This window comes from Alternaria infectoria (genome assembly GCF_024043175.1).
Source record: "Alternaria infectoria strain BMP 0036 chromosome Unknown scaffold_2, whole genome shotgun sequence".
Lineage (NCBI taxonomy): Eukaryota > Fungi > Ascomycota > Dothideomycetes > Pleosporales > Pleosporaceae > Alternaria > Alternaria infectoria.
In genome coordinates, this window is record NW_026250691.1 from 2,104,093 (window position 1) to 2,125,875 (window position 21,783).

Consider the following 21,783-nt stretch of genomic DNA (forward strand, 5'->3'; position numbering starts at 1 on the left):
CGACTTGCCGACATTCAAGACAGATTCCAGCTGAGCAAGTTGGACACGCAAAGACGTTCGACGTTGGCGTTCCAACACCAGAGTCAGCGCGCTTCCCTTGCTTTTTTGTTGCCTGATCGGGCAGGAGTCGTTCTGGAATGAAGGCCGAGCATGTTGGCACTGGACAATAGAATGGATTTGGTGTGAGCCACTCTTCGTACTTGGATTTGAACTCTGTAAACTCCTCCTTCGTCAGATGCGGTTTTGCGTAATGAATTGGTATCTGTCCGCAGCACCGTGGAGGCATGCGCGTGGTATCTTTGCAGCATTCGGTGAACATCCTCTTGATACACGACCCACAGTATGTACTGCCACATTGTCTGCATGGCTTCACAACCTCCTTTGGGTGCTTCGGGCTTTTGGCACCTGGTAATTCCGTACAGCATATAATACATTGTACTTCTGGTAATGGTAAGGTAAGAGTAGGCTGTGCTGGTGCTGGTGCTGGTGCTGGTGCTGGTGCTGGTGCTGGTGCTGGTGCTGGTGCTGGTGCTGGAGGAGAACGGGGCCGGGTAAGCGCTGGCTGCGGTGCCGGTTCGTTGGGATGGTCTCGAATAAACGCAAGTCGCAACCGTTCGTAGCGGATAAGGAAGGGATTGGTAGAACTTTGTTCCATACCGACAGAAGACGCGGAATTGGATGATAAGGCGGGTGCGCTGTTGCGTCTTTGCAGAATCGTGGGTGTGGTGGTAGAAGTTGCAACGTTTATGTCGTCGTGACAATAAGGGTCTGAGACCCGTGGTGTGGCCTCTTGGCAGTCCCGTTTGGCGTTTGCATGGTCAATGTCGTGATGTTGGGCAGTTGCGACTGGCGAGGCAGCAGCTTTCACGTGCGGCCGTACCGCTCGAGAGAACTTGGAACCCATACTAAACGAGATGGCTTATGCTACTGTGTCACATAGGGATATCGACAGTATTACCTTAAATAGAGAACAGCATGCAGTTAGATGTGCGAGGTTTGACTCAAGGCTGTTGACTCAACGGAAGGCGCAGTGGTGCTGCCTGCAGGCAGCCAGCCTTGCGGCGCTGACAGTCATTGGCTTCGACGAGACATCATCACAGTACCCCACAGATACCAGACATCTCCTAGCTCCAATGAGACTGTGGCCTGAAGATGTGTCCGATTTACCTCTACAATATATGCCGATTGATCAATCAATGCTCCGAGACTCGTGTCGTACTGCGGGAGCATGGCGAGGGCTGACCATGACGTCAGATCACGAGCCTTCGCCCTTCAGCCATATAACTCTGGTAGGGGCACAACAACAGAACCTCGAAACATATGACATTCCGCCCTTTCGATAGCAGAGAGCTGCATACGGTTGAGGGTACGATGTCGTGCACAGCCAGCAGGCGGCCTACTCTATAGGAGCTCCACCAACCCCGCACCAGGTTTAGCGCCATCTGGGGCTTCAGCTTTCCCGAGGTCGCTAGGTAGCTTTCACACTCGAACACCGTATTCGCCATAATCCATCATCCACATTTGTATCGCAGTACGCCTACTACGGAACAGTTGCTGGATCCGCTTCTTGTCGCTACCATCTGATGAACGTCACCTGGCCATCGTCTTGTATCCTAGAGATCATGGCGTGTACCGGCACGAAGGGTAGGCGTCCAGTTGTGTAGCTCAATGCTCTTCCTCAGATGTGATTACAGCTCCGAGTCAGACAAGTTGTCTGATGTTGCTGTGAAGCTCAAAATCTTTTTGTTCGCGATTCCTCGCCAGCTGGAAACCAGACATGGTTCGTCATCAATGTCGCAACTCTCGAAGCTAGTCAGACCCTGAGCCATGCACACGTAGGAAGGCGCATCTCCGAAAGCGATCGATTGTCGTCTCCAGCTGCTGAAAGTCCGTATGGCGCTGCATCAAAGACATGCTAGACTTGATCGGATTTAGGCTCGAAAGGAGAAGAACAGGCTCTACAATCTAAGTTCAGTATTTCGACGGAGTGAAAAGTTCAATGTAATACGTGATATGTGATCCAAGTTATCTCAAAAGGCTCGGCTATAGGCTAGGCTCAACTGCGGATATAACATGACGGCCCGGTGCAATTCAGTCTGACCGCACCGAGATGATGTTGAGTAAGCCTACGCGGTTGGGCACAACTCCAAGAGAGAGCTCCAATCTCTTGCATCGGCATCGTGGAATGTGGCGCAGACGGTCGTCTTCACCCGAAATACGCTCATACGTTTATACGCTGAAACCTGGTAGACTTCTGCAGGCTAGACGTAATAGGTGCTATTACCACGCGGAGCGGGGTATATAGCGTGAACGACTCATGCAAGTCCTTGCACAGGACGACGACATCTAGATTGACTACCACCAGCGATATGCCTTGAAAGCGCGAAGCTAATACACCGCGACTACGTTGATTAAGTTGCGATCGTCACACTGGAAAACGGGTACTCGGATATTGCTGGTATTCTTAGGACTCGGAGCCAACGTGGCTAGCGATGTTCTTGGGTAGGGATCGCAGACTATCGGTGTACCGCGAGGTACTTTTGACATTCAAGGTACTTTGTACCGTTTGCAACGTAGTGGCCAATTGAGAGACACAGCCAAGCATGGCGGATGGTGGAGGACATGCCGAACAACGTACCGTCGGCTCGTGTATCCGCTTGGTATTGACGCGATGCTGCTCTGAGAGAAAAGGTGTAGCACAAATGGGTCAGTATCGGGGTCAAGTTACTCAGACCAGATCAGTGACGTGAGTGACTTTCGTTGTACCACCTGCCGAGTGGGGCGGCCCACGAGAGCGTCCTGGTGCTTACTAGATCATCCGGTGGAAAAGCTCTCAAGCGCACCTGGTCGGCTGCTAGTTGCTCGACAGCACACGCCGAGGCAACGGTCCGGACGTAAATGTGAGCTTGCAAAACGGGAGCATGTCCTCAAAGAGTTTTCCCGAGGATTCGCCAATGTATAATGCGGGTGCTCCAGGTAATACTGGGGTCTACCCCGAGGAGCTATACCGCCGATTTCTCAGCCCAACGGAATGTCGGACCTCACAGCAGACGACGCTACTGAGCAGATGCTAGAGACCAAGGTTTGCGACTTTGCGGCGCAGTTGAAGACGGAAGCATGGAAGCTCGAATACGACACCAACCCCGCACTGGGTGTCTTGCCCTGGGCTTGGATGTCTTGAGCCAGCGAGACAGGGCGCCTCACGCACCTCCCACTGCGAGCTTGGCTGTTCTGTGGCGCTCGGAAAGGGCTTTTGAGTGTGAGCTTATATGCACGTCCGGGGTTGACGTAGGTAGATGACGATGTACACGGCCAGGGTCATTCAACGCGCGCCCGTGCGCGTAGCTCAAGGGAGACGGGAGAGAAGCAATATTTCTTCTTTTGCTTGTGGAGCTACCCTGACGTGATGCAGATGCGAGAAGTCGATGGTCGCTGCATATGCGCAGCAGTCTTGACTGGAGACGGACCATGTGATGGGGCTTCCAAGGAAACATCGGGGCCAGAAGAACACAGCGGAGGCACCGGGGTGCGCTCCATCGAGTCATTGAGGGCTTAGGGGCGGGGATCAGCAGGTTCTGCACACGTCCCCCGCAGAAGAAGAGGCAGCCGCTTGCGCCTGGGGTCGTGACGGCGCATGGTGCTAGGGGACGGGTAGCTGGGCGCTGGGGAAGCTATGCCCTGCCCTTGTCACTTGCTGCTCGCGGCTGTGAATAAAGCTGTCATGGCGCCCGGGACTTTAGGCCTGTGTCTGCGAGCGCTCTCAACTCCTACTTGCATACTACCACAGTAGATTTATATTACTGTGTTCTTGTATCTCAATCGCCGCGTTTCCCAGCCAGCCGACGCCATGCTGTGGCTTGCACAAGCATTGTTTGCGGGCCTTGCCCATGCCCAGGTATGTTTGCACATTCTCTAATTACGCACCACAACGCCGTTGGCACTGCAAGGTATTTGTCTGCAAGCTGCAGAGATGCTGCGCGATCTTGCGCATCTTGTTGTTGCCCTGTTCCCCTTTCTGCGCGCAGTACAATTCACCCCTGCAGCTGTGTTTACGAGCTTACGCTGATCATAAACAAGTATTCCAACAACACGGGCTCCAACGACACCAGCAGTCCATTGAACTTTGCTGAGAGTCCTCCATACTACCCCAGCCCGTACGTACAAATTTCGGCATTTTACAAGTCATTAGCCGTAGAAGTGGGCTTGACAGGTGTGGGGAAGAGCGAAGGAGCGCCGGCTCCACTAAGCTTTCACATGCGGCAGTTGCATCGCGACATGACCGAACTTCACATCTGGAACGCGAATGCTGACACGACAATAGCTGGGCAGAGGACACCACCGGCGACTGGGCTGATGCCATCACCAAGGCAAAGGCATTTGTCAGCCAGCTTACTCTCATCGAGAAAGTGAACCTCACCACCGGAACTGGATGGCAGAGTGACGCTTGCGTTGGCAACGTTGGCGCCATCCCCCGTCTCGACTTCGACCCTCTATGCTTGCAAGACAGCCCTCTGGGTATCCGTTTCGCCGATTACGTCTCTGCTTTCCCCGCAGGTGGCACTATCGCTGCATCATGGGACCGTGGCGAGTTCTACCGCCGTGGCTACCAGATGGGTCAGGAGCACCGCGCAAAGGGTGTCGACGTGCAACTCGGCCCTGCTATCGGTCCTCTTGGTCGCCATCCCAAGGGCGGAGTAGGTTGTTCCAAATCAATTGCCTTGACATATACTAACATCTTCAGCGTAACTGGGAAGGTTTCTCCCCTGACCCAGTCTTGACTGGCCATGCTGTCGCCGACACCGTTCGCGGTATCCAGGACGCTGGTGTCATTGCCTGCACCAAGCACTTCATCATGAACGAGCAGGAGCACTTTCGCCAGCCCGGTAACTTCGAGGACTTTGGCTTCGTCGATGCCATCAGCTCCAACTTGGATGACAAGACTCTGCACGAGCTCTACCTGTGGCCTTTCGCCGACGCCATCCGTGCTGGAACTGGATCTATCATGTGCTCTTACAACAAGGTCAACAACTCCCAGGTCTGCCAGAACTCGTACCTCCAGAACTACATCCTGAAGGGCGAGCTTGGCTTCCAAGGTTTCATCGTCTCTGATTGGGATGCCCAACACTCTGGTGTCTCTTCCACCCTTGCTGGTTTGGACATGACTATGCCCGGTGACACCGACTTCAACTCCGGCCAGTCCTTCTGGGGAACCAACCTGACCATCTCCATCCTCAACGGTACCGTTCCCCAGTGGCGTCTCGACGATGCGGCTGTCCGTATCATGGCTGCCTACTACTTCGTCGGCCTCGACGAGTCCATCCCTGTCAACTTCGACAGCTGGCAACGCGACACTTACGGATACGAGCACTACTACGCACAGGTTGGCAACAAGCTCGTCAACCAGCACATTGACGTTCGCATGGACCACTTCCGCTCCATTCGCCGCTCTGCTGCCAAGTCGACTGTCATGCTCAAGAACTCTGGAGTCCTTCCTCTCTCTGGAAACGAGAAGTGGACTGGTGTCTTCGGTAACGACGCTGGTGAGAACGAGTACGGTCCCAACGGATGCGCCGACCGTGGCTGTGACAACGGCACTCTGGCCATGGGCTGGGGATCTGGAACCGCTGACTTCCCTTACTTGGTCACCCCTCTCGAGTCCATCAAGCGCGAGGTCACTGACAACGGTGGTGTTGTCACTTCCGTCACCGACAACTGGGCCTACGCGCAGATCCAGGCAATGGCTAGCCAGGTTAGCCACGCTATCGTCTTTGTCAACGCCGACTCTGGTGAAGGTTACATCACCGTCGATGGTATATCTTATCCTGCTTTTATATTGAATCCTTACTAACTCAGGCACAGGTAACATGGGTGACCGCAACAACCTCACTGTCTGGCAAGACGGTGAGACTCTGATCCAGAACGTTTCGGCACTGTGCAACAACACCATTGTCGTCATCCACTCTGTCGGACCCGTCCTTGTCAACAACTTCTACGACAACGAGAACATCACTGCCATTCTCTGGGCTGGTCTCCCCGGCCAAGAGTCTGGTAACGCCATCGTCGACATCCTCTACGGCCGCCACAACCCCGGTGGCAAGCTTCCCTTCACCATTGGCAGCTCCCAGGAAGAGTACGGCCCCGATGTCACCTACGAGCCCACCAACGGCCACGGCAGCCCCCAGGACAACTTCGACGAGGGTGTCTTCATTGACTACCGCGCGTTCGACAAGAAGAACATCACTCCCATCTACGAGTTCGGTTTCGGTCTCTCCTACACCACCTTCGAGTACTCTAACATCAGTGTCGTCAAGGTGCCTGCTGGCGCGTACGAGCCCACTACTGGTCAGACCATCGCTGCCCCTACTCTTGGCAACTACAGCAGGAACATTGAGGAGTACCAGTTCCCCGCCAACTTCACCCGCCCGGCCACCTTCATCTACCCCTACCTGAACTCGACTGATCTTGCTGAGGCGTCGCAAGACCCTGAGTACGGTGTCGACTACACGTGGCCTGAAGGTTCCACTGATGGCTCACCCCAGGCTCGCATCGCCGCCGGTGGTGCTCCCGGTGGTAACCCTCAGCTGTGGGACGTCCTCTACACTGTCGAGGCCACCATCACCAACAACGGCACCGTTGCTGGTGACGAAGTCGTCCAGTGCTACATTGCTCTCGGTGGACCTGAAGACCCCGTGGTCCAGCTCCGCGCCTTTGACCGTCTGAGCATCCAGCCCGGCATGAGCGCTACCTTCCACGCTGACATCACCCGCCGTGACATCAGCAACTGGGACGTTGCCGCCCAGAACTGGGTCATTTCCGAGTACCCCAAGACGGTGTACGTCGGTGCTAGCTCGCGTAAGTTGTTGCTTACTGCTGAGATGGACACCAGCGACTACACTTCCTAGAGCAGTCGTTGAGGTCTGTATTGTTTGGATAAACACCATCAACAGTAATGTTCAATCCTTAATTGTCAGCTAGTCATAGCTAGTTTTATGAAGAAACGAATCTTTGTAACTATTGCCTGATGGTGTGTGCACGTGTCTTGCCTGTCAAACTTGGTGAAACCGCTACATGTACGCTTGATCGATCCAGACAGGCGGCTATCGTGCCCTATCGCGATGGATTGAGGGGTAGTGCCTATCGCGGGCCGGCTGCGCTTCGGCGTTGAGCCTCGATGACGGGCGACAGTCAAGGAATGCGTTTACGAGGCGCCTAATGTAGCTAGAGCGATCAAACTTAGACGCGTCACGAGACGAACGATGCGAAGTTGCGATCGTTATGCAGGATGTCGACGCGATGTTCTGCGACTTTCTTCGCTCATCGTGTAGCAGCACACACAGCAAGCGAGCGTGAGTAAGCGTCGGAAGCGGCAACGATTGGCGTCGTGCTGGTGGGCCGTTGGTGCAGCCAGCAGCGATCCTGTTGGCGGCATGCGAACGGTTTTGTGCATACAGTCTATCTAACTAAGAGCGCGCTAAGACATAGCATGCGCTAACGCAAATAAGTAATTTTTAAAATATAGTATACTAGCGTTATACTACTTAAAAAAATTAGCGCACTTAGTAATAAAATTTTAATTTAAATAATTTTTAGATTTATTCTAAATTAATTTAGACTAGATTATACTTATATTATAATATAAAGCTTTTTTTACTTATATTTAATACTAAGTTTAAATTTCTTAACTTTAATATATTAAACTTAAATATTTATAAAAGATTTAACTTATATTTATTTAGCTTTAGTAAAAGTAATAATAGTAGTATTAAAGACTAAGTTAAAGTATATAGTTAAATTAATTCTAGAATAATTTTAGACTTATTTAAACTAAAGTATAGTTTAACTTACTTTTAAAAATAGTAGTATACTTTTTTTAAAAGCTAAAGTTATTAAGTATACTATATATTTACTTTAATACTTTAGTATAAACTCTAAAAGCTATACTTATATTATTTAAGTTTTAAAAGTAAATAAGTAATATTCTTTAGTTAAGAAAGTATTATAAAATACTAAAAGTATAAGTAGTTTATATAAACTATTTTTAGATTAATTTAGAACTAATTTAGTATAAGTAGTTTTAATACTATAAAGCTAGTAAAGTAGAGAAAAAAAAGACTTTTAGTTTCTTTTTAAATTTAACTATCTTAAGATAAGTTTTTAAGTACTCTAGTATTAAGATATATAAATATATTTAAAATTAATTATAAAATTTTATCTACTTATAGATAGATAAAAGCTTATATAAGATACTTAAGTAGATAAAAACATTTATAAGCTAAATTAAGTAGAATAGAAAAAAAAAAAAGCTAGAAGCTACTTTAATAAGCTTTAGTATTAGTTTAAAGATAGTATTTATACTAATAAAGAGAGTTTCTATAGTCTAGAGTTATTTTAAGTAGAATTAATAGTATATATAGTTAAACTATTTTAAAAATAATTTCTAACTAATTTTAGTAAGTAATAAAGCTTACTTCTTAGTTTATTACTTATAGTAATTATACTCTAAGTAATATAAAGTACTATATCTAGAAAGTACTACTAGAAATTAATATTACTTACTTATAAGCTTTTCTAAATAGTAGAGTAGAAAGCTCTTATAAAGACTATAATATAGTTAAGCTTTAGATCTTATATCTAAAAAACTATAGTAAGTTCTTAAAGAATATTTCTAGATTAATTCTAAACTATTTTAAGTACTAACTATACTTAGAGTTAAGATAAACTTATTTTATAAGACTATAATATAGTAATTAATATTATTATTATTTTATATTTTAAGTAGGTTCTATACTTTATAGTAGTTTTAACTAGTATATACTAGTATATACTTTCTCTATCTTAGTAGCTAGATATAGAATTAGTTAAGAATATAGTTTATATATTTTAATTAATATTAATACTAAATACTATAAGATATAAGCTATTTTATAGATATTAATTCTAAATTATTTTTAAACTATTTTAGCTACCTTTTAATAGTCTAACTAGTTTACTTTTTACTTAAAGTAGTATAAAGTTTTATTAATTAAGAAACTCTATACTACTTAAGTAAATAAAGACTATTTTATAAGAATAGCTACTATTTAAAAATTAATTATATTTTCTCTAAGCGCTAGCTTAGAGAAAGTTCTTTTTAAAAGAAAAGTAAATTATTTTAACTTTACTACTATAAGCGCTATCTAAATTATTTTCTAAATATTTCTAAATTAATTTACGTAAGTATATATTTACTAAATCTTACTAGCTAGTAGAGGCTATATTATTATCTAAGTATAAAATAAGTAAGCTAAACTACTTATAAAATAAAAAACTTTTTAGATAGATATATCTTTTAAGCGCTACTATAATAGTTAAAAAGAAATTCTTTTTACTACTATACTAAAGAGCTATAAAAAGAGTATATAAATTACTTCTAAATTAATTTATAGCTAATTTATATAGTTATTATATTTAGATACTTTACTACTAATACTAAGTTCTTTAAGATATACTAAAAAGTATTTACTACTTTTTTCTAGACTATTAAAAAGCGTTTAAGTTAGCTAGTATAATAGTAGTATTTTTATATATATAGTTTCTATAGTATTACTATTAATATAGATACTAAGTAAATAGCTAGTAAGTTAAATTAATTTATAATTAATCTATACTTATTTTAGCTTAGAATTTAGAAAGTATCTTACTAGTCTTAACTAGCTTAATAGAGACTAGAAGTACTACCTTAGCTACTATATAAAATTCTATATTATTTACTTTCTTTATACTATTAATAAGGCTTATTCTAGTATACTATATATTAAAAATTCTTTATAAAGTAGAATAAAAGCGCTACTTACTATAGTAAGCTAGACTAAGTATTTTAAGTTATATAATCTACTTATTAGTAAGTAGTCTAAATTAATTCTAGAACGTTTCTAAACTATTTTAAGAAAATACTCTAATACTTATAGCTAAAGAATAAGTAAAAAATAAGAAGAACTTTATTATTACTATAGAATTAAATATACACTATAGTAGTATATCTAGAGCTATCTAGAATATACTAAAATTCTATATAAATACTATAGAATAAGTATATATAAAGAGCTATTACACTAGCCTAGAATATAAGCTTTTAGTTAGTATTAGACTATATATTAAATTAGTTCTAAATTATTTTATAACTAATTTTATATAGTACTATATAGATAGATCTATAAAATATATAGAAATATAAGATTTATAAAAAGTATAGTATTAGATATAAATTAAGATAAAATTTAAGCCTAAGTAGCTACTTTTATAATAATATAAAGTAAGAAAAGAGTAAGTATTTAGTTATCTATATATAGATTAATTCTAAACTATTTAGAGTATAAGAAATAAAAAAAAAAAGATAAAAAAAAAGATAATATTCTTAAATTACTTAAATTATCTAGGCTATTAAGATAGTAATCTTACTAGCGTCTAAGCTTCTAGCTAGTAGTATAGCGCTTACGTATATAAATATTCTAGTTATTATCTTTAGCTTTATTTTTTCTTAGAGCTAATTTATTACTAGCTTTATAAGTATACTTATTTCTAGATTAATTTAGAACTAATCTATATAGAGAATACTCTAACCTAGATATAGACTTAGAAGAAAAGAAGTATAAGCTTAAAAGAAAGTATAAAAGAGTAAAACTTTAATAAGAAAAAAGATTACTTTAAATCTAAACTAAGAAAGCTAAGTTAAAGCTTTAAGAAAAAAAGCTATAAGTTTACTTTTAGTGTAAATTAATTTAGAACTAGTTAAGAAGTAACTAAACTAGTTTTAGAATAGTTAGTATAATTAAAGAGTTTTTAGTACTAGATAAAATTTACTAAAACTTACTTTACTTTCTAATTTTATCTTTTTTATATTAAATATAGTAAGTAGAGTTCTTTCTAATAAGGTTTATCTTTATCTAACTAATTTTAAATTAATTACTAACTATTCTAGCTTATATATACTTAATATACTACTTTTACTATACTTCTATATAGCTTTATAAAGTTTAACCTTAAGAACTCTAAGAGAAGATATATTATCTTTTATAAAGAACTCTTTTATTATATAAAGTATAATAAAAGCTTTTTAAGTCTTTATAGTATAAGTTTAATAGTTACTTAGAACTCTTTATAAATTAATTCTAAACTAATTCTAGTAGTACTATAAAAGAAAATTAAACTTTATTAAATATATTTATAAAATCTACCTTTAGTACTTTATTATACTAAATTCTACTAGCGTAATACCTTTATAAATATACTACGCTACTTATTACTTCTTTTAAGAGGTAATAAAGCGCTATAATAACTCTAGAGTAGTAGAAGAAAATACTATTACTAAGAAGTAGATCTAAAATAAACTTTAGAATTATTCTTTAATTAATCTAAAGCTAATTTAACTTACTATCTAACTAGCTACTTTCTTTACTAAACTCTTATTAAAAGTGCTACGCTTTATATTTTTAATTAATTTCTAATTAGTTTACTATTTACTACTTAAAAATAATAAGTCTTTACTATATAAATTCTACTAAAGTAGAAGATTTAAATATAAGCCTTTTTTTACTATTTAAACTTTAATTAATATATATTTTACTTACTAAAATATAGCTTATTACCTTTATTAATAGTATTATAATACTTCTACTTTTTAAAACTTATAGAAAATATAATTAAAGTTATAGTTTTATTAAATTTATTTTATATATCTATTTATTCTTAAATTATTTCTTAATTATTCTATAAATAATTCTACTATAGTTTTAATTCTTATTACTATTAGACTTAGAAAAAGTAGCTAAACTTTTAGACTTAGAAGTCTCTCTAGAAAGATTATAAAAAAACTACTAAAAAGTATATATAGTAAACTTATTTTAGAAGAAAGTATAGTCTAAATTTTATTAGAATTAATTAAGAAATATTTAAGAAATAATTTAAATAAAGCTTACTCTTTAGATTTTTAGTGTTAAGACTTTCTATATTATACTTTTAGTAAGAGAGGTTAAATTTATTATCTAGGTTAGAGAAATAGTTCTAGATATAATCTATTATAAGATTATAATTAAGCTATATTAGTTAGAAATAATTTAGAAATATTTAAGAAATAATTTACTTAAGTTTAATTCTTATTAAGCTAAATAGTATTTTAAGAAAGGCTATTATTCTTCTTTTCTTCTTTCTTTTAGCTAGAGATAGCGCTCTTATCTTTTTATTTCTACTTTTTTTCTTCTTTCTTATTTTCTTTTTTTTTTTCTTTATCTAAATTATTTAAGAATTAATCTAAATTCTCTTTAGTAATAAAGAGAGAAGAGTTAGTTATTATATTATAGTTAGCTATAATATTTATATAAAAAACTAAGTAGAATTAATTTAAAAATAATTAAAAAATAATTTAAACTTACTTAATTTAAACTAAATTAGCTAGTTAGAGAGTATACTAATCTACTTAGCTATAGCTATAATTAATCTATAAGTAGTAAGTAAGTAGTTTCTAAGAAAGGTATAGCTAGTAAACTTTCTCTAAAAAAATAGTTAGAATTATTTAGAAAATAATTAAGAAATAATTTATATACTATAAAAGCTACTACTAATATTAATTATATAGTATAGCTAACTTATATAGATAATAGGCTAACTTTATATATTTATAGTAAAGGCTAAGTAACTAAATAGTAGCTAGTTAAGCTATAGAAATTACTTAAATATAGGCTAAAATTTATTAAAATTAATTAATAAATAATTCTAGAATATTTTATATATTACTATAAAGTATACTTATAACTTAGTAGGCTATAATTTAGCGTAGTAAGTAGCGTAAGATTTAGTAGCTTAGTTAGTAGTATAAGTAGTATAGTAGAGTAGTATTATTATTATTTTAAAAGAATTATTCTAGAAATAATTTCTAACTAATTTACTAAAGTACTAACCTAGCGCGCGTATAAGCTGCGTATAGACGCCTAAGCGCTCTAGCGCTCTAGCGCTCTAGTACTCTAGCTTTCTAGTACTTTAGTAAACTCTAGAGCTAACTAATCTATAACTATTTTAAAATTAATATATACTAATATCTTACTAGCTATTCTATCTAATAAGATTCTACTAAATATACTAATTATATTATATTAAATTAGTATATAATAATATCTAGAGTTATTTTAACTAATATACTATTAAGTATTAGTCTAAGTTAGATATATAGTTATAATATAGTTATATTATAGTTACTTATAACTAGACTTTAAGCTATATAAAGTAGTAAAATCTTTACTAAAGTCTACTTTAGTACTATATATAAACTAATAGTTAGAATTATTAAATAAAAATATAAACCTAGCTACTTATATACTAATATCTAGTTTATAGTAATTATATTAAACTTTTAATAATAAGTAAAGTAGTTCTACTTATAGTTTTAATTTTAATTTAGATATAAAATATAAAATAGAAAAAGATTTATATAAGTAAATACTTATTATATTTATACTAAGTAAAATTATAAAGTATTAAATCTAGAACTAGTAGAATATAAAAGTAAAGTAAATAGTAATAAGTAATTAAAGTAGTATTCTTTTCTAAGAAAGTATAAGATCTAAAGTTTAATAAAGCTTAGTAGATCTTACTAGAGCTTATAATATAGAATATATTCTTAGAGTACTCTTAGTAAGTACTATATATAACTTACTAGTATAGATTAAAATAAATTTTTATTTACTTTACTACTTTAGAAAGCTTTTTAAAAAAGATTATAATATAATAATTTATTTTCTATTTATTTCTATAATTCTAGATATAGTATTAATATATATAAAACTTTTATAATAGCTAAGTATAAGAATATAGCTTTTATAAACCTTAGAAGTTTACTTAAAGCTATTTTCTTACTTTAACTTTAAATATCTCTTTCTCTAAAGCTACTAGACTTTACTAAAGCTACTAAACTCTACTAAAGCTACTAGACTCTTTAAAAAAGATATTTACTACTATAAGCTAGTACTATCTTATACTAGCTTCTACTAGCTTTCTCTCTCTCTTTCTATATAGATCTAGCTAAACTCTTTCTTTCTTAGATTTTACGTCTACTATTCTTAACTCTAAATATAAGCTATTTTCTAACTAGTCTACTTTTCTACGCGTAAAGTCTACTTTATACTAAAATAATATATAGTAATAGTCTAAGAGTATATAGAATATATACTTTTTTATTTTATTTTTCTATAGAATCTAAGTTTATAAAGCTTAGAAGTCTTAAACTCTATAGCTTAGTTTTAATTACTAGAACTTTTAAAAGAATATATATTACTATATACTATAAAATAAGATATTTAGAAAATATACCTATATTATAATTATATACTATATTACTTTACTATATTATACTTATATTTCTATACTAGTATATATAATAAAGTAATAGTAATAGTCTAATATAAATACTACTTATAGAACTAGTATATTTATTCTTTATTTACTATAACTATAGTAGTGTTTCTATTTTCTAATAGCTACTATATTAAAATAACTATTTTATAGTTATATCTTTACTAGCTTTAATAGAACTTTTCTATTATAGTAGAATATTAATATAAAGTAGAGTAATAAAACGTAGTCTAGTAACTCTATATAGTAATCTTAATATAGATATATTTTCTAAATACTTTATATTTACTATAATATAGTAGTAAGTTTAATAGAACTTTATTATTACTACTATCTATATAATAGTATTTATATACTAGAGCTAATATATAAAAATCTTTTAGTTATAATTTTACTTCTTATTACCTTTTTTTTTAAAATTCTTTCTAGTATAGTCTACTACTACTAAATATAGCTTTCTATATTTATACTTAGATATAGCTAAACTTCTATTCTAAGTATATATAAAGTATAGTATAATAATATATAATATAGAGATAGAAGATATCTAATATCTAATTAGTAGAATCTAAAAGTAAAGTAAGTAGTAATAAGTAATAAAATAGTATTTTTATTTAAAAAAGCTTTTTTCTATCTTAATAAGCTACTAAAGTACTTACTTTTCTTTTAATTATATAATCTAATTAAGTAACTAATTACTATACTATAATAGTAAAGTAGATATAGATAGTATCTCTACTTTTAAGAAAGTACTTAATTATTAGTATATTAAGAATATACTTCTTTAGAACTTTAATAATATATAAACTTCTAACTACTAAATAACTAATAATATTAAGATCTAGCTTATAAAAAAGCTACTCTATAAGCTAGTACTATCTAGTACTAGTTTCTATTAGCTTTCTTTTTCTTTTTTTATATAAATCTAGCTAAACTTTTTAATTCTTAGATTCTATTATAAGAGTTTTATAAAGTTTAGATAATAAAGATATATAAAGGTAATAAAGTTATTATAGTAGAAAGCTTTAGAAGAAGCTATTAGAGATAAATATATATTATAAAGATATTAGTCTAATATAAGCTAATAGAGCTCTAGATCTTAAACTATTATATCTATATCTACTATTTCTAACTCTAATTATAAGCTATCTTCTAACTAGTTTATCTTTCTATATATAAAGTATATTTTATAGTACTAAAAGATATTTTTAATTATCTATAGTTATTTTAGAAACTTATAAAAATACTATATAAATAGTATAGCTTTAAGTATTAGCTCTAAACTACTATTAGTATTTTTAAAATATCTTTAGAGTTCTAAATATTTTAGAAATTTTAAAAGTATAAATAGTATACTTCTACTAAATTCTTATTATATATATTCTAACTATAAATTTTTAGAATATATTACTATAATAGTTTAAAGCTTATCTATATTCTTTTTAAAAATTAAGTTTAAATTCTATTATAAAGTACTTTAGTATTAAAATAGCTTTTTAGCTAGTCTAAGAGATTTAAAAGCTTTAACTACTTTAGAAATAATAGTACTAAAACTTTAAGTCTTAGCTTATTTACTTTTAAAGTACTAAAATCTTTAGTTTTATATTCTTTAGTATACTAGTACTAAACTTTTTTCTTTTAAAACTTAATTATAAGCTATAGAATTATTAGTTTACTAATAAAATAGTATAATTATAAATAAATCTTAATAAAGTATAATATACTTATAAGTTTTTAACTATTACTTAAATCTTTTAATAGTAGTAGCTAAGTAAAGTTTATAAACTTAAATAAAAAATACTTTATAATTAACTATATTTTACTTAGTATATTTTACTAAGTAAGATATAGTATATTATTCTTATTAATAATATAATAATAGTACTTATTTATAAAGTATATAGTAGAAAGAGAGTTATAAAATATTTATTTATTTTATTTATAATATATATCTTTTTATACTAAATTAATTCTAAACTATTTTAGAAATAATTTACTTAGAAATAGTACTTAACTATATACTAAAACTACTACTCTTAGAGAGAGTAAGTAAATACTTAGAAAAAAAGTTTAAAAAGAACTAGTAAGATTTATACTTATTCTCTTTATTCTAGAAAAAAGTATAATCTAAATTTATTAGAAATAATTCTAAATTATTCTAGAAATAATCTAAATAAAACTTACTTTAAATAAAGTCTATATCTAAGCTATTAATATTATACGTCTAGTAAAAAAGCTTATCTTTAGCTTAATTATTATAATAGTATTTAACTATATTAGTTATAGTAGTAAAGTTAAGCTATAAAAGTTAAAAATAATTTAGAAATATTTAAGAAATAATTTACTTATTCTCTCTCTAAATTATTAACTTAAATAATATTCTAGAAAAAGTGTTTCTAGTCTTTTTACTCTTTTTTCTTTTTTTTATTATTTAGTATAGTAGTAGAGTTCTTAAAATTATTATAGTTTAAATTATTTACTAATTAATTTAACTTATAGTTTAAATTATTTAATAAATAATCTAACTTAGACTTATTATTAAATTCTACTTAAGTAAAAAGCTATATAAAAGCTAAGTTAGTAGAAAAAGTAGAAAAGTTAGTAGAGAAGATAGTAAAAGAGTTAGTAATAGTATTATAAGTAGCTATAGTCTAAATATAGAAACCTAGATTAAATTAATTAAGAATTAATTAAGAAGTAATTTAAATAAACTTACTTATTTTAGCTTAAATTAAAGTATTAGTAAAATTTCTAACTTATTTAGTAAGCGCTATTTTTAGCTAGTAAGCTTAGTATAAGTAGTTTTTAAGTATAGTATAACTAGTATACTTCTACTAAAAAAAATATTAGAAATAATTAAAAAATAATTTAGAAATAGTTTATACTTTATAAAAAATTTTACTTTAAATTCTAATATAGTAGTATAGCTAACTTATATAAATAATTAACTTATTCTATATATTAGTAGTAAAAAGTAAGTACTTAAATAAATATTAGTTAAGCTAAAGAAATTACTTATAAGTAGACTAAATTTATTAAAATTATTTATAAATTAATTTAGAAATAGTTTATATATTTTCTTAAAAAATACTCTAGATTTAGTAAGCTATTATAAGTAGTATAGTTTAGTAAGAAAGTTTAGTAAAGTTATATTATTATTATTTAAGTAAAATTATTTTTAGAATAATTTATAATTAATTTACTAAAGCGCTATTTTAGCGTGCGTATTAACTACGTATAGATATTTTAGTATGCTATATCTTAGCGCGCTCTTAGTTAGATAGCCTGTATTCTAGAACGGTTTTTAAGCCCGATTGCATAGCGTTATTGTTTGCTTGGCTGGGCCCGACGCGCACAGTCGGCACCTGAGCGTTTGGGGCCTTTGGGTGCGCTGGAGAAGCAATGCTCAGGGTGCAATGCAATGACAGGAGGCGGGCATCATATTGCAGGCGTCCCGTTTGACAGCGGCGCAGCGTGCATGTTTGGAAGTCTGGGTCTGGGTCGCTCACGGCTGGGGGCGCGCTGCCAGCTACCGCGTTATTTTGATCACGAGTGCGCACGGATAGCATCTTGAGCCAGGACACCAAGGCGACGTAATTTGTCCCCTTCCGTGCTCCTGCGGCTCTGCTCCATTATCTCTCTATCGATAGCCACCGACTATCTGACTATCCCACGCGTCGCGCATTGTCACCGTTGTCTCGCTGCGTCCTGAGGTCATCGCCACGCCTGCGCTAGCCACCAAGTCGCGTCGTGCTGGAATAACAAACACGCCGATACGTCGACCCTTCCGCCCACGACCGCGCGCTCTTCCACCCTCCTCGTCACCACCGCCCTGCGACGCCTGCCCCCGGCCCGCCGCCGCTCCCTGGACGACGCCTTCCAGTCGCGCGCAGTGCATTGGGAATCCAACACCGACGTTTCGCGGTAAGCAGCTCCCGTTCCGAGTGTGTCGAGTCGCTTGGTGGGGCGCCTGGCTGGCTGCTCTTCGCACGTCCGTGGCTGGCTCGTCCCTCTCCCATGGTCCGCCGTCACCACCCAAAACAAATAAAACACGAATGCACACACTCGCACAGCTCTCGCTGATACATTTTTCTCCTCCACAGACTCGCTCGCTAGCCCCCCGCATGCACCATGTCGACTCGTAGAAGTCTTCGTTCGCGCAGAGACGCCCAGCAGCAGTCTGAACCCGACACGCCAGATGCCACGCCCTCGCGCAAGCGCAGGCGGGTGAGCAGCCCCAACACCACCAGTGTTGCGGCGAACTTGTACTCACTCGCACAGTTGAATGGCGCCGCCCAAGAGCCCGCTGCGGCGGCCGCCCCCGACCCGCCCCGTACCCGCATCACCGAGTCGGTCGCCAGCAACGACTCCAACACGACACTGCCCAACGGCGGAGACGCAGAAAATCCCATGGACCCCATAGAGCGCCAGAACATCGTCATAGCCGCCCTCCGCGTGCCTGGCTATGTGCCCCACGCCGCCATAGACTATGCCAACGACCTGCAGTCGCAGCGCAACAAGGGCAAGAACATCCCGGCCTTTGCCAAGATTGCGGCCCGCGACTGGTGCTTCTTCGTTCAGGACACGCAAGTTAGAATCGGCCGTGTAGACTCGAACACACGCTCCAACCAGCAGGGCTCTCAGGCCGACCTCTCTGGGCTGCCTCCAAGTGACCCCAACCGCCAGGACTGGGGCGTGCACATTGACCTCGGACCTGAGCGCCAGATTTCGCGCGTCCACGCCGAGATCAACTTTGAGGTTGACGACCAGCAGTGGTACATCACCGTGAACAGCCGCAACGGTCTCAAGCTGGACGACCGCCATCTCACCAGAGGAGACAAGGCACCCCTACACTCGGGTATCTGTATCAGCATCATGAGCACTCAGATGCTGTTCCTTCTCGCCAACCAGGAGGACCACTTCCACCCCATGCTGTGGCGTCAGGTTAAGAATGAGGACGCCGCCGAGTCTGACAATGACGGCAACCCGCCGCCAAAACCCCATCAGCACGCGCATCCCAGCGGACCGACGCCCAAACGCGACCAGTACGACCCGTTCCCACCGTCTTCGCACCCTCGCAACAAACACCAATCGTCACAAGCATACTACAACCAGATGACATCCACGCCTGGATACCCACAACCCGGAACCCCCATGACCTTCCGCGGTGAAAAGGACCCCCGCAGCAAAGGCTCACCTGCTACCTTCTCTCGAGCAGTTCTACTAGAGAATGGCGATGATATTGACTACAGCTTAGACTCAACTAAAGAAATCAAGCCGCCTCACAGCTACGCCCAGCTCATCGGCCAAGCGATCCTCAGTAGCGAGGAAGAGATGCTCACGCTTGCCAACATCTACGACTACATCAAGTCCCGGTATGCCTTCTTCCGCCACACAAACAGCGGCTGGCAGAACAGCATTCGACACAATCTGTCCCTCAATAAGTCGTTTGAAAAGGTTGCACGCCGCACCGACGAGCCTGGCAAGGGTATGAAGTGGAAGATTGCAGAGTCGGAGAAGGAAGAGTTCATCAAGAAGCAACTGCTTAACCCTCGCAAGGGCGGCGTGGCAATCGGATACCGCATAGACGGCTCAGGGCCTAGTTCGCCCGCGCTGGGCAATCCATCTCAAGCCACCGAGCGCCTTGTAGGTGCCTTGGAGCGCGACAACCGCCAAAGCCAATACCCTCCTCGCGTCAAGTCGCCTCCACGGTCCGCTACGCCCCCGCTTTCGTCGGTCCCGATGGCCACCGAATCCTACACTCCAGACCGCGGCCCACGCCCATTTGGAGGTTTCAAGCAATCGCCGACTATACGCGACCAGGATCGGTTCGTCACTCCGGCGAAGCGCCTTGTTTATGGAGCCAATGACGGCCAGGAACCTACTCACATCAAGCAGGACGAATCTCGACTGGAATCATCACCCGGTGTGGACCCCGTTAAGCAGAGTGTCCCTGGTATGAAGACAGACGTCGGTAACTCACCACCGACCCTGTACTCGGACACCGGGTCGAACAACATGAATGGCAACTACGATGCGAACCGAATGAACAATGCCCTCGTCACCCCACTTGTTTCCCGCCACGCACCCCGTCTCGCACCCCCCAGCACAGCTCAAATGCCCAGCCAGTACATGGCATTCTCCAGTCCAGCACCGTTCTGGAAGTTCGTCGACCTCCCCAGCACACCTGCCAAAGCACCACTCGAGCTCAGCCCTATCAAACTACAACGTCCAGATTTCAAAGATGGCGATGACGACGACCACCCCAGTTCACCCCCCATGTTGCCGTACAATAGCGCAGAGCCCGAAGACAATGAAGATCAAGACCAAGATGCCGAGGAGAAAGGCGAAGAAGAGGAGGATGCCGGCCCAGAGAGTCCAAGTCGTACCGTCTCCAGACCCGCCAGTCGGCATATTGGAAGCCAGCGTTCCCGGTCAAATAGCAATGTCAACGGGCTTGGATTGGGTATCGTTGGCAACGGAGGGATGGTACGCGGTGCCAGCTTGACGAGCTTCGAGGAGGAGCCTGAGCCCGAGGAGGAAAGCTATGATCTTTCAAAGTATGCTGCGAATGCTTCGTTTTCTTCATTAATGGCACGATGCTGACATGTCATCAGGGGTTTCCAGAAAATCGGCTCCTTCCACCGTAGCATGGCTCAAGCCCACGGCCTCGGCAGCATCGGCAGTCGCGCTACCGCTACACCACCACCGCATCCTCCCCATCTCGCGCGCACCAGTGTCCCTGCAAATATGTAGACTGAGTTGCAGGATGATATAGACCAACAGACGTTAGCGATATATCTTCTCCTCTCACGCTTCGGTACAGATCCTATACTACCATCTGACGACGGTGTGGGTAGTCCAAACTCTTCTCAATGAGCGGAAGTTGGATTATGACGGTTACGACATTTTCTTGTTGTGTGTTTGATTAGGTTGCATCTCGGTTTCTCGGTTTATCGGTCTGCAAAACTATGCGTATGCATGGAGTTGAGTGTGTTGTTCGTCATACGGTTCGTTGTCTTCATTCTATTGCTGTATCACTTTATCGATCGATCGAATTACTCCACTTATGGCGTTCTGTGTGGCATTATGGCATTATGGGCGAAAAAGGGTGCGTTATGATAATGATGGGGCATTCAATTTCTTTCCTGCTACTACCTGCATCGGTTACGAGGGGGAGGGGTAGGATAAGATGGCTATGCGTATGGATTATGGAGGAGTGGGAAAGTTTGGATGGTGTATGCTTGTAGTGTTAGGCAATGAATGAAAGCATATATCTTTTGAAAGTGGTTCCTGCTCGGATGTTTGACGTGTTTACAAATGTGACCATCGCGAATGGGACTGGAATGGCATGCATGACCTGTGGTTATTCTCGCTTGAATACCAGACTCCACATGTTGCGGT

At 38.0% G+C, this 21,783-nt stretch overlaps 2 protein-coding genes across 2 annotated transcripts; both read left to right on the forward strand.

The window, feature by feature from the left end:
- Positions 1-3,897: 3,897 nt before the first annotated feature.
- On the forward strand, positions 3,898-6,902 carry J4E92_002102 (uncharacterized protein; the record flags this gene model as incomplete). Its single annotated transcript, XM_051493508.1, has 5 exons — positions 3,898-3,947; positions 4,044-4,154; positions 4,322-4,694; positions 4,742-5,810; positions 5,860-6,902. The coding sequence occupies 5 exons, from the start codon at positions 3,898-3,900 to the stop codon at positions 6,900-6,902; spliced, it is 2,646 nt and encodes an 881-aa protein (XP_051356739.1).
- An 11,608-nt stretch (positions 6,903-18,510) lies between these two features.
- J4E92_002103 (uncharacterized protein) lies at positions 18,511-21,135 on the forward strand (the record flags this gene model as incomplete). The annotated part of the gene is made up of 2 exons (XM_051493509.1): positions 18,511-20,939; positions 20,997-21,135. 2 exons carry the CDS (start codon positions 18,511-18,513, stop codon positions 21,133-21,135), a joined length of 2,568 nt encoding a protein of 855 aa, XP_051356740.1.
- Positions 21,136-21,783: the final 648 nt, after the last annotated feature.